Genomic DNA, 13,388 nt, shown 5'->3' on the forward strand with positions numbered 1-13,388 from the left:
TAGAATACTGTTCATTCTTTAAGAATAAAGAGCCCCTACCCTGGGTAACCAGTGCTAGCTAGCACTTAACCTTGAGCTAAGCCTGTATTCCCCCAAGGTTTACTTGTATAAAGTTGTAAGGTTCCTGTTTGTGTAATCATCCACTGCTTTGGCTTTTTCAGGCAGTCTGAGTATGGTGGTGTCGTATTTGGTGGTTGGGCACGCATGGCTCAGCCTATTGTGGCTTTTACTGTCGTTGAGGTTGCCAAACCCAACATTGGTGAAAACTGGCCGACCCGAGTTCGTGCAGATGTCACCATCAATCTGAATGTCAGAGATCACATCAAGGATGAATGGGAAGGTAATTTGGTACTTGAAGAAGTGACGGCTACCTTTTACCTCTTTCCTTTCTAGTTTCTCGTTTAGAACAGTGACTTGCGGTCTTCATAAAGCTGTGACCCTTGAGTAGTTCCTCATGTTGTACTGACCCCCAACCATAAAATTACTTTGTTACTACTTCATAGCTGTAGTTTTTCTACTGTTATGAATTGTCATGTAAATATCTGATATGCAGGAGATCTGATATGTGACCCCCAAAGGGGTCATGGCCCACATGTTGAGAACCCCTGATTTAGAAGCATTGCAGACTATTACTAAATGTTGTCCTTTTAAAATTTTGTTCAGCTTTTCTCTTAAAATTTATTATAAAGTACTCTAGTTATCTTTATAATTAGTAAAAAATACTAAGGATAATATAGGAGTATTTTAAGTATGTAAATGTTTAAATAACAAAATCGTAACTGTCAAAGTGTTCTAAAGATTGCAGTTTGCAAATCAAACTGAGAGGAAATTATAAATTTAGTATAATGTTTTCTGGATTTTTAGAGTCAATATAGAAGCTTTATTGTGCCCTAAAGGAGACTCAAATATAACTCACACATACTTGTAGCGTAAGAAGAGAAAGTAATACTTGAAAAGATGAAAGCAGAGTAGAAGAGAGATGCGTACACCTCATGAAGAATGCAGGTCGGAGGAGGAATCTGCTGAGGAGACATGGAGTGAGGATCCTAAGGAAACTGTTTTACCAGAAGAAGAAAGATGGATAAAGACTCAGTGAAACTAGGTTTACTTGAGGTTGAGTGATAATTCACAAGAAAGTAAACCACTTATGTTACTACCAGTTAATTTTTTTAAAACTATATAAAGTTTTGGCAATGGGAGTTGTGTACCATAATTAGCTTTTGGGGAAGCTATGTTCAAAAATACTAAGTGAAAAAATGTTAAAGCTTTGCTAACATCTGTGTAAGAAGTGGCCCCTGAACCACCAGGCAGTGGGCACTTTTGTATCGTGCTGCCCCCTCCCTGCCTGCCCAACCCCAGCTGTCTGAGGCTCCCACTTGCTGCGCTGTGGTAAGAAATAGCAGCCAGTAGGTTTAATCTCCTGCTACCTTCTTGAGATGCCAGAAGGAAAGGGATAGTGCCATGATGGATCAGTTTCCAGAAACTGTAGCTCCCAGTACAGCATATGTTAGCCTCATAAAGGGATTCTGTAGGAATCTAGCAATGCAGTTGGTCAAATGTTTGACAAATGGCTGCTTTACTGTATCATTTGTGACAGATTGTTTTGGGTCCTGTATCTTTCTGTGAGTTCCAATCTGTTCCATTATGTATCTAGAACATTGTGCACCTTTATGATTACTGTACCTTGAGAATTCATGAGTTGCTGGACAGGATCTTGCCGTTATTACACACTGAAACTTAAGGCGCTAAGTATCTAACACTATTTTACACATTGGGCAATAAAATAAGTGACTTATTGGCACTCTCAGAAATAGCAATGGTTGTGTATTGGTGGACAAGGCAAGGTGCTGTGGAGTATTTAGGGATGCGTGAACTACACTCTGGCACGTAGTGGGAAGAGCAGTGCCCTTCTGTAAGGCTGGGCCCACATTCAGCCCTCATATTAATCCAACATGCGAGCAGAAAATGAGGGGAGGATTGTCTTGAATATTGTCTTACATACAGAATAGCTTTGAAATGGTTCCACAAAAAATTAGAACTCCCTTCCCTCAAGATTTGAAGCTTGGAGCCTTATCTTCATTATTACCCCATATAGAAACTGCATATTGGGTTTTGCTTCTAAAAACACAGTTAGGATGGTTACAAATGCTTAAGAAGAAAGGCAAGCTCATGGTAGTACAGACCTTTTAAGTGTAAATTTAAGGTGTCTCCTGCTGTAATGTTCTGATTTTGGAGGGATACTCAGTCAGCCATCACTGTTCATGTCAGAAAGTGACTCCTACTTTGATTGGGGCTTCCCGGGGCCTCTTCTTTGTCTCTAAAACCTAGATGTTTGAGTTGTACAGACTCGAGGTTATGTAACAGCGTAACTCAGCAGAACTCTGTTCCTTGTAGTTCTCATTGCCTCTTCGATCTCTTTGTATCTATTTGCCCTTACAGATTTGAGTTATTTTCAGCTTTGCTTACACCCAAACTCTACAAAAAGAAGCCATGATGCTTCCAATCCTATTAGCCATAAATTCACATTGATGTCTTAATCTAGTTGTATATCTTTTTCCCAAGATTATAAGTAGACTGACTATGTACATTTTCATTTTTGTCATTCAATGGCTAAAAATAATAGGTCTGAAAAGAAACAAAGATGAAGTGATGTGGCATTCCATGTTGTGAGCTGTAACACTTGGATGCCCCTTTTCTTCCCATGTTAGTGTTATTGGTGGAACTGGGAAGCCAGTAGAAGCCCTGGACTTTGACCCCAATCTCTCCTCTATTGACATTCACTTAGAAAGATTCTGAAACTGTGTGTTGAGCCATCTTCTGTGTGTGATATCTGTGGATAAAAGCACTTCTGTGCTTGGATGCATTATTCTTGAATTAACCTGCTTTAGGACAGTGCACTTAGGCTGTTTGGAATGACAAGGATGGATAGCTAAAACTGATGGTAGAAATTTGATGACCGTGATACAGATGAATTATATTCCAGCCATATTTTTGGTTACTTAATAAGAATTAAAAATAAGGATGATGATGAACATCCAATTTTGGATCTGTAACATGACTTGGAAGTCTTACTCAGTAATTAATTCATGACACAGAAGTTTCTAATTTTAACATAAAAAGATCTTCCTTTTAATTACTGCTATGAAATATTTAATATTAACAACTGTAGGAAACACATAATCATGTTATAATCCAAAATGCCTTATTGGTCACTCTTTTATTTTTAATGTTTTTTTCTCTCCTTCAAAAAGGTTAAGAATTTGCCAATGAAAGATCAGAAACAATGTAATTCTAATATGCCAAAATGCCTTTGTGTTCCACTAGGTCTCCGCAAACACGACGTATGCTTTTTAATCACTGTGCGTCCCACAAAGCCCTATGGTACTAAGTTTGACAGGAGGAGACCTTTTATTGAGCAGGTTGGCTTGGTATACGTCAGAGGCTGTGAAATCCAGGGCATGCTGGATGACAAAGGGCGAGTCATCGAAGATGGTATAGTGATCTATTGCATTCGAGAGAATGTGTGTCTAGAGTGATACATTTCTGTGCTGTCTTTCTTAGTAAACTTTTAGTTCCTTTATGTAGTAAACACAAAAGATTGTATGTAAAGTGCCTATTTCACAGTTGTAGAATAGGTAATGGGTGATGGGGCTATTGCCTAGCAGGTGCTGTGTATTCCCTAGGTTCAGTCCCCAGTGTGGGGGGAAAAAAGGCAAACAAAAACCTGTGTTAAATGTATTGAATTTTCCATTGTGCTTTATAAATGTGCACACATAGTATGTGCAACTAAGTTGCCTTTTTAAGTTTCTATATTAGATAATGGAAAGTATACGGTTTTTAATATTTCTAAGTAGGCCAGGCATGACAGCACACAATTGTAATCCCTCTGACCTCTGCACAACACGAGTTGTAAGAAATGATAAAAAAAAATTAGAAAAAGAGGAATATGCTTTTAATTTTGAATCTAAATTGTCTAAGTAGAGGGCAGTTTATTTGTGGGGGGATACTGGAGATAAGTTTAATGGCTTATCATTTCTATAAGAGAAATACTTTTAACTTTCTTTGATAGTTAGTTGAAAATACATATTTCATTTAACAAAGTCTTTAACAATATCTAGGACCTGAACCCAGACCCAATCTTAGAGGCGAGTCAAGGACATTTCGAGTGTTTTTGGATCCCAACCAGTATCAACAGGATATGACCAATACTATACAAAATGGAGCCGAAGATGTGTATGACACTTTCAATGTCATAATGAGGAGGAAACCGAAGGAGAATAACTTTAAGGTAAGTTTGATTTTGTACCTAAATGCCCTTATATCCTAATACTGAAATCCTAAAATAGAAACACATGCATACTGGGTAAGGGAGTTTAAAGACAACATTAACTCTTTAATTTTGTCATCATTCTTAAATTCATAGCATATTGATTAGATGTGACATTTAAGGAAATCCATTTGCTAAATCTGTTTTGGCTTTAAAGAAATTGGAAATTTATAAATAAATTCAGGTTTTGTCCTGAAAGTCAGTTCCTTTCTTGCTGTTTTACATTAGGTGCTGAGTTTAGGCCCAGAATGAGGAAGACTGTTCATTCATTTAGTGGATCTTCTTAAGTAGGTGTACTCCCAGATGTCCTTAGAATACAGAGTGGACAGAACTACTGAATGATGCTCTGATACAGTGTTTTGACCACTTCGCTCATTAGGAACAGGAAGACCTTGGGGTTCCTAATTTTTGCTTTCATAGTTTAGACGGAGAATTTTAGTAAAGGAAGATCTGAAAATACTTTTTCTGTGCTCACGTGTAAGTCTCTAGTAGGGACTGTAAGCAACACTGTTCTGTCAAGTTGTGTTAATATTGGTAACTTGCAGTTTTTGCAGGGTGACTTTCCTTCCTCTCTGTCCCGAGCCTCCTCGCTGACACAGGCCTGTCACTCTATTGCATTCCCACACTGTCACTGTGAATAAGAAAATGTATAAGCTCTCAAACGCAGAAATTTATTCTCCATTCTTTCTCTGAAGACAAATGCAGTGGGAATCCCTCACTTCCTTTTCTCCTGCTCCACAAGCAGTCCTCCAGTGCTGAGTGGCTCCCCACCTCTGGCGATACTGTATGTAGACACCCTCATTCCACATCCCCGCTTCTCTTCTCCTCTGCTCCTCCCAATATATTACTCTCTCTCCATAGCCTCTCTGCCGTTCTTTCAAAATGTCAGTTATACTTTGGTGCCCCTGTTCTACATTCTTTAATGGTTTCTCATCACATTGATGAGTTTTTAATAATTCAAGACACTGTTGTTACATCGTCATTTGCCCATGGCTTCCCCTATCATGTCCTCCGTCTCCTTACTTACTTTACTTACTAGAGGGTAAGTGATAGATCATTTTCTGGTATTAAGAAAAAACCAAAACTTACATCTAGAAAGTATTTTATTTCCCAAGGCTGTTATTATTTAAAAATGAATTTTTCAAAAACAGTAGTACATTATGTTCATGAATATCATCAATCAATATTACGATTTTTCAATTTTTTTAGTTCTTTATGTGTACATTGACATTCTCTTTTTTCTTTTCTTTTTGTTTTTTTTTAAAAAAGAAAACAAACTCTTTTTTCATTATACATCCCAATCCAAGTTCCCACTTCTTCCCCTCTTCCCATTCCCTCCACTCATCCCTTCTTCCCCCCAAATCCACACCACAGAGAGGGTAAACACATTGCTTTGTGGAAGGTCCAAGGCCCTCTCTACCTGAGCAAGGTATCCATACAAAGAGAATAGGATCCCAAAAAGCCAGTACAAGCAGTAGGGATAAATCCTGGTGCCACTGCCAGTGGCCCCTCAGTTATCCCTGTCCATGAAACTGTCAGCCACATTCAGAGGGACTAGTTTGTTCCTTCCCTGTCCAGCTGAAGTTGGTGAGCTCCCATTAGCTCAGGTAGACTGTTTCAATGAATGAACCCATCATGGTCTTTGTCTCTTTGCTTATATTCTCACTCCTCCCACTCTTCAACTGGACTTTGGCAGCTCAGTCCAGTGCTCTGATGCAGGTCTATGCCTCTGTTTCCATCATTTGCTGGATGAAGGTTCTATGGTGACATTTAAGATATTCATCAGTCTGACTACAGGGAAAGTCAAGATCTGGCCCCCTCTCCTCTATTGCTTAGAGTCTTAGCTGGGGTCATCTTTGTGGATTCCTGAGAATTTCTCTAGAGCCAGGCTTCTGCTAACCCTATAATGGCTCCCTCAATCAAGATATCTCTTTCCTTGCTCTCATCTCTGTCCTCCCTCCATCTCGACTCTCCCATTCCCTCAAGTTCTCCTCCCCCCTCCCCTTCTCCCCCCACCCCCATGCTCCCAGTTTTGTCAGGCGATCTTGTCTCTTTGCAATTTCTAGGTGGATCTATATATGGTTTTCTTTGGGTTCACCTTATTATTTAGCTTCTCTAGGATTATGAACTAACTATAGGCTCAATGCCCTTTGTTTATACCTAGTATCCACTTATGAGTGAGTATATACCATATTCATCTTTTTGGGTCTGCGTTACTCACTCAAGATAGTGTTTTCTAATTCCATCCATTTGCATGCAGAATTCAAAATGTTATTGTTTTTTACCGCTGAGTAGTACTTTCTAATGTGTAAATGTGCCACATTTTCTTTATCCATTCTTCGGTTGAGGGGTATCTAGGTTGTTTCAAGGTTCTGGCTATTAAAAATAATGCTGCTATGAACATAGTTGAACAAATGCTTTTGTAGTATGATTGAACATCTTTTGAGTATGTGCCCAAGAATGATATTGCTGGATCCTGAGGTAGGTTGATTCCCAATTTTCTGAGAAACCACCATACTGATTTTCAAAGTTGTGGTACAATTTTGTATTCCCACCAGATAGATCCATATCTATCGCCATGCACGAAACCCAAGTCCAAATGGATTAAAGACCTCAATATAAATCCAACCACACTGAGCCTGATAGAAGAGAAAGTGGGAACTAGTCTTCAATGCATGGGCACAGTAGACCACTTCCTAAATATAACCCCAGTAGCACAAACACTGAGAGCAACAATAAATAAATGGGACCTCCTGAAACTGAAAAGCTTCTGTAAAGCAAAGGTTACAGTCAATAAGGCAAAAATACAGCCTACTGAATGGAAAAAGATCTTCACCAACCCCACATCAGACAAAGAACTGATCTCCAAAATATATAAAGAACTCAAGAAATTAGACATTAAAATTCTAAATAACCCAATTTAAAAAAGTTCTGGAGTACAGAACTAAACAGAGAATTCCCAACAGAAAAATCTCAAATGGCCAAACGATAATTAAGGAAATGTTCAACATCCTTAGCCATCAGGAAAATGCAAATCAAAACAACTTTGAGATACCATCTTACACCTGTCAGAATGGCTAAGATCAAGAACACTAATGATAGCTTATGCTGGAGAGAATGTGGAGTAAGGGGAACACTCATCCATTACTGATGGGAATCCAATGTGATTTTCCTAAAAGGGAGTTAAAAGAAGCATTCGGGTCCTGATGTAAACAGGGGGACCATGACCTGCCTTTGTGGTATGTTTACTGTTTCCTTGTGTGTTGACATAGAATCCCTCATTTGGTTCTTTGCTTCATTTGCTTTTCAATGAGTGCAGCCTGTTCTAATCTGGATCTTCCACTTGCCTGGACCATTGGAATGGCCACATTTCCCTAGTCCCTTCATAATTCTGTTATTTGTATTTCCTAATTCTCTAGAACACTGACGCTTTATATCCTGCTGCTTAAAACATTTCTGTACTTTCCATTAATGATGAAGTCAATCAGAAGTGATTTGTTGCACTAAATTAAAATGGTACTTTCCTTGAAGCTTTTCCTGCTATCAAGCCCATCTCCCCACCATCCATCTCTCATCTGTAGTATATTCCCTTTGTAGTGTGTAGGATTCTTTACTGTTGTCACATTCTGCTGCTTGTCGTAGTCCATGTCTTCCTTCATCTCCACTACATTTAGAATTTCCTTAGATGGCGGAGTTCTCATCTCATTCATCAGTGTTGTATGAATGTACTCAGTGATCTTTCTGTCTGTTACTCATCCATCCCATGTTTAAACTGTGCTAAGTCCCTGAGTATTAAAAAAGTTTATTTGGCTACTGTGTGCTTTGAAATTAGGGCTCGCCTCCTAATTTCCATATTTATCAGAATGGTTTTTGGATAGTCTAAAAAAATGTTCTAGGCTCTGTTAATTTGTTTTGACAGTGTATATGCTAACTTCTATAGTACCCTTTTATTGTAGTCCCGGTTCTTGTTTACATTTGTTTTGTTTTTTGAGACAGGTTTCTGCCTCCCTAGTGCTGGGATTAAAGACTTGCACCACCACTTAGCTTAGTCCCAATTCTTTAATTCTTCAATTTATTTGGCATTTTTATTATTGACAGCTTTTTTATTTATTTCTGTCCGTACTGATTTTATAAGTTCTGCATTTCACCGGTAGAAGAGCTATATACTATTGAGAGGAAAAACCTCAAATTATTAGGAATCATTTGCTTTTAAGGCCCTGTTCTATAATTTTCCTTCTTTCTTTCTTTGTATTGGGTTGACATAAATCTTATTTTCATCATGCTCAAGGAGAGTCAAGTGGCAAACCCATTTATGTCATTCTGTCTAAATGAATTCTTAGTGGATAAACTGTTCTTGCTAACTTAGTTCTTTTGTTTAACTCAGTGTATGGTAGCAGCTGAAAATATAGCTGTTGGTTCAGTCTTGCCAAGCTCCTGTCAGCAGAAAATAGCTGCTTGCCTTGAGACACATGGGCATTCCGGGTTGGTGCCGTCAGCTCTGCATTCCAGGGGAGTGCAAATGTTTGAGATGTCAACTGACACGGAGCTTTCTGTCCTCCTACTGGCAGGCTGTGTTGGAGACTATTCGGAATCTGATGAATACCGACTGCGTGGTACCGGACTGGCTGCATGACATCATTTTAGGTTATGGGGACCCAAGTAGTGCCCATTATTCAAAAATGCCCAATCAGATTGCTACCTTGGATTTCAATGATACCTTTCTCTCCATTGAACATTTAAAAGCGAGCTTTCCTGGTCATAATGTCAAAGTGACTGTGAACGACCCAGCTCTACAAACGCCCCCTTTCAGGTATGGGTATGCTTTGGCAGCCATTCTGTGGTCCATCTGTTCTAGCATCAGCACTGTTGACTAAGTGAGTTTGGAGCATTGTGTCTGGATTTCATTTTGGCAGTCCTTACATTTGCTGTAATAATCACTGGGATAAGACTATTATATTTGAATCTATTCCTGACCCAGTACAGAAGCTATTTTAAGACCACATTAAAAGTAGCCTCATGTCTCAAAAGAAATCAGTGTCTGTGATTTGGAAAGAACTATATAAATATAGGAGCTGACTAAAGATATATGCCTGTACATCTTACACATAGTCTAGTGTGTTTCCTAGCTGCTACCGTACAGGCATGTGATGTTGAACTTCATTTTGATTCTAAGAAGCTAAATTTTTCTTTTAACTCTGCCTGCCTTTTGCAGATTTTAAATACAGATTGAATATCCTTTATTTAAAATGTTTCAGACAGGAAATATTTTATGTTTGGAGCTTTTTCAGATTTTGAAATATTTCCATAGACATCACCAATTGAACATTCCTAATCTGAAAGTCTAAAAGTCAGAACGTTCCAGAATTCAAAACTTTTGAGGATTGTCTGAGTATCCCAAATGTTTAAGATTTTGAAGCATTTTCAATTTCATGTTTTTTAAATGAGGGATATTCAATATGTATTCAAACTAGAGTTATATTAATGTCAAATGGCTGTAGCTCTTGAGTAGAAATCGAGTGAGCTGCTTGGAGCCATTGGCTGCTGCCGGAGCGTATTCATAAACACCAGAGACTACACGACGATACCTGCACCTTCAGTTCAGATCCTGCTTCATATGCTGGGAACAAGAGCACACGACTTCACGTACCTATTAAATATACATATTTTTCATAATACCCATACCTCGTTTTCCTCTTTTCATCCCTCACTTCTGTTAATTACAGAAACATTACTCTTGTCTCCCATTTTTATTTTTTTAATCTGTTTATGCTCATAACTCTTGCTGTGTATCATAGATTCTGTTAGGAACCCTCTGTGTTCCTCCTGACGTCTGCTTTTCTAGGCCCTTCAGCCTTGCTGGTACTGTATTTCCTGCCTCTGCCCTTGAAATCTCCGATGCCTTTTGCTACATAGAGCCATTCACTCCTTCACTGTAGAAGTGAGTCTGCTGCTTACTCATAAGGTGACTTCTTCTCTGCTTTAGTTCTCAGCCACCTTTGGCTCTGTCTGTACTGTAAGAATGGGAAAAGTACACATAGAGGATTTTTTTTTTTTTTTGGTTTAATTTTAGGAAATTCACTGAAAGCTTTGGCCTCTAACTCCAGACTAAGAACCTCTGGTCTTCAGCCTGGTGTTTCAGAGATGCTATAACAAGACTCCCATCTATCTGACCTTCCTTTTTCCTGTTGTATTCTGTGCTCTGGCAATGCTTGGCTGTTTGTATTTGGCCTTCACTGTTACTTCTGTTTTCTAGGAAGTCTTTTCTTTCTGACTGTGACTCTCTGAGAGTCTCCATTCTTTAAACCAGTCTTCTGAATACATGAACACCAGTGCACTTTACAGTGCATATGACACGTATTTAGTATTTTTTTGATTGGTCCACTAATGGAATGACTTTTTTCCCCAAACCGAAGACTTAACTCCAATTTTAATGATTACAAATCTGCCTTTATTTCATCATAGTTTATGTAGAAGTAAATCACAAATCTTATACATCTTTTTATTCTCCATCCAATGTCATGCACAAGATAGTAGTTATTTCTTTTTTATTGAAAATAATTTTTTTCATACAGTGTATTCTGATCACAGTTCCCTTCTCCCATCTGCTCCCAGAACCTCTCCATCTCCTACCCCACCAACCCAATGCCTTCTTTCTCTCTCTTTAGAAAGCAACCTAGCCAAGGAGGGTAGGGGATAAAACAGACACATTTTTTTAAAAAAAAAAAAGCATGAAAAACATGTGCAAACACACCATATAAACACAAAATTTGAACCATAATATATGAGCAAAAGACCAGTTAGATTTAAAATGTTAAAAAAAAAAACCTCCAGATATACCATTGAATTCATTTTGTGGGAGCCATCAACTGCTGGGCATGGGTCTACCCTAAAGTGAGGTTTGCCAATGAGACTCCATTGGCAAAAACTAATATTTCCTATTCAAGTGGTTGATAGCATTTGGATTAAGAATGGGGTTCGTACCCACTCCCCTTCTCAGCTTGGACCATTTCTTATTTTAAGATGAATGGGGGCTTTGCTCTTGTAGAATAACTTTCCCGGTGCGAAGCGGAAAAGGGAAGAAAAGGAAAGACGCAGACGGGGAAGAAGAGGACGCCGAAGAAGCAAAGACCTTAATTGTAGAGCCCCATGTTATTCCTAATAGAGGCCCTTATCCTTACAACCAGCCCAAACGGTAATTTGACTACCTAGCCTAGTTACAAACTGCTTTTGAATTCTCTTTTGGGTGGGATACTTTTGTTTCATACGTTGGGGCTTTTTCCCTTTGGTTCTGTCAATTATCTGAGTAGCTGAGAAATTTAGGTAATTCTGTAGTCACATTTCAAAAGGAAACATTCTCTGGCACTTTGAACAGTCAGCATAACACAACCACTGTCATGTGAGCATGGAGCTCCTGTAATGGTGGTCTTCGTGGGTCTGTGCTGGGACTGCAGGGTGGTTCATTTGGGAACTAGAACTTCTGCTGGCCAGGGGAGGCCTACAATAAGCTAAGTGGATTCGAAACAACTGCAGTTCGTAAGAATTATTCTCTGGGGGTCAGGGAATAAGAACAGGTAGATGTTTGAGCTTCTCTGCTCATGGTTATCTGAATTTTCACTAAATGTTGCTACATATCTAACAACCTTTTATTTACTCATCTGTTTGCAGTAATACAATCCAGTTCACTCATACACAGATAGAGGCCATCCGGGCTGGGATGCAGCCTGGACTGACTATGGTAAGCAAAACTGGCTGACTTGAGTGTTTTTAAGTAATTGCAGCATTATATACATGAGATGTTGCTGCTCAGCTTGGTGTTCATAGATGCACATATTAGACTATGACCATCTCTGTTAATCAATTATTCTCCTTTTGCTGTAACCACGGAAGTATTTGCAACAGAGTTTTTGGCCAGCAAAGCCTTTAATGGTGTTTGTTCTCTGGCCCTTTACAGAGAGAGGTCTGCATTGAGTGTGTTTAATTTCCAAGTATGTGCAACTTTTTCTCTTAGCTTTTGGTTGTTGCCTTTTAGTCTGAATCTGATACAGTCTGAGAGTTTGCAAGTATGTGATACTTCTTTCTCATCTTTTCACTTAAGTTTGTTTGGGGTTTTAACTTTGTTTTGTTTGTTTAAAGTGAATTTTCTTCTGAACAGGATGTTTGGGACTTAACAGTTTTAACCATTAATCAAATACTTTTTTCGGTATATATTTTTCTCTCAGTGATATAAAATTTATACTCTTTGGTGTTCTTCCATAGATGTATGAATTTCTGAGGTTGTGTTCCTCTGTCCTGTTTTTATGTTACTGAGTCCACCCCATGAAGTTTCTTTTCCTTATTTTTCTAAGTTTTTATTTCTATTGTCTAATAATGTAATAACTTAATCTTTGATATGAGTTCATCATTTTTTCTTAGGTTGTGGGCCCACCTGGTACAGGAAAAACAGATGTTGCAGTCCAGATCATATCCAACATTTACCACAATTTTCCAGAACAGAGAACTTTAATTGTCACTCATTCTAATCAGGTAATTGACTTTCCATATGTCTGTCTGTCTGTCTGTGTATCTTTGCATACACATGCCCATACTCAGGACTTTTCATTTTGAGATTGAAAGCATTAACTACCCCTATTGCTAGTATTTCTCTTTATTTAATAGAATGAGTATTCTTCACATGAAGAGATCTAGAGTGTATGAGTACCAGACTGTTTTTAAATACCTGTGGATGTTCATGTGAATCTGTTACACAAAGGATCATTGTGTGCTCTGTTAATCCTTCTGAAGGTGTCAGGACAGTGAAGAATAGTATTCTTCATTGGCTGTGGCATAAATTTGTCCCAGCAGCTCACAAAGCATCCCCACCCATGGTGAAATTGCTTCCCCTAAACCTGGGGAAGCTTACTCTCAGAGTCTGCTAGTGACTGCAGTTGGTGCATCTTTAGAAATTTTGGTTTACAGTGAACTACATTCTTTGGATTGTCAGTCATTCTGTTGTTTGTGTAATTTGCATTTTTTATTTACTTTTAGTAATACTACAGTTTATTTATCTGGCATACTTACAGTA

At 38.5% G+C, this 13,388-nt stretch overlaps 1 protein-coding gene across 1 annotated transcript in view; it reads left to right on the forward strand.

Annotated features, from left to right (window-relative positions):
* The window catches only part of Aqr (aquarius intron-binding spliceosomal factor), a 77,223-nt gene that overhangs the window by 41,509 nt on the left and 22,326 nt on the right, over nucleotides 1-13,388 (forward strand). Inside the window, exons 17-23 of the mRNA XM_048459596.3 lie at nucleotides 162-340; nucleotides 3,325-3,492; nucleotides 4,119-4,288; nucleotides 8,896-9,137; nucleotides 11,373-11,519; nucleotides 11,993-12,062; nucleotides 12,740-12,850. Of these exons, the coding sequence (XP_048315553.3) occupies nucleotides 162-340; nucleotides 3,325-3,492; nucleotides 4,119-4,288; nucleotides 8,896-9,137; nucleotides 11,373-11,519; nucleotides 11,993-12,062; nucleotides 12,740-12,850 (1,087 nt within the window). The remainder of the gene's footprint in view (nucleotides 1-161; nucleotides 341-3,324; nucleotides 3,493-4,118; nucleotides 4,289-8,895; nucleotides 9,138-11,372; nucleotides 11,520-11,992; nucleotides 12,063-12,739; nucleotides 12,851-13,388) is intronic.

This window comes from Myodes glareolus, chromosome 10 (assembly GCF_982192425.1).
Source record: "Myodes glareolus chromosome 10, mMyoGla1.1, whole genome shotgun sequence".
Taxonomy (NCBI): domain Eukaryota; kingdom Metazoa; phylum Chordata; class Mammalia; order Rodentia; family Cricetidae; genus Myodes; species Myodes glareolus.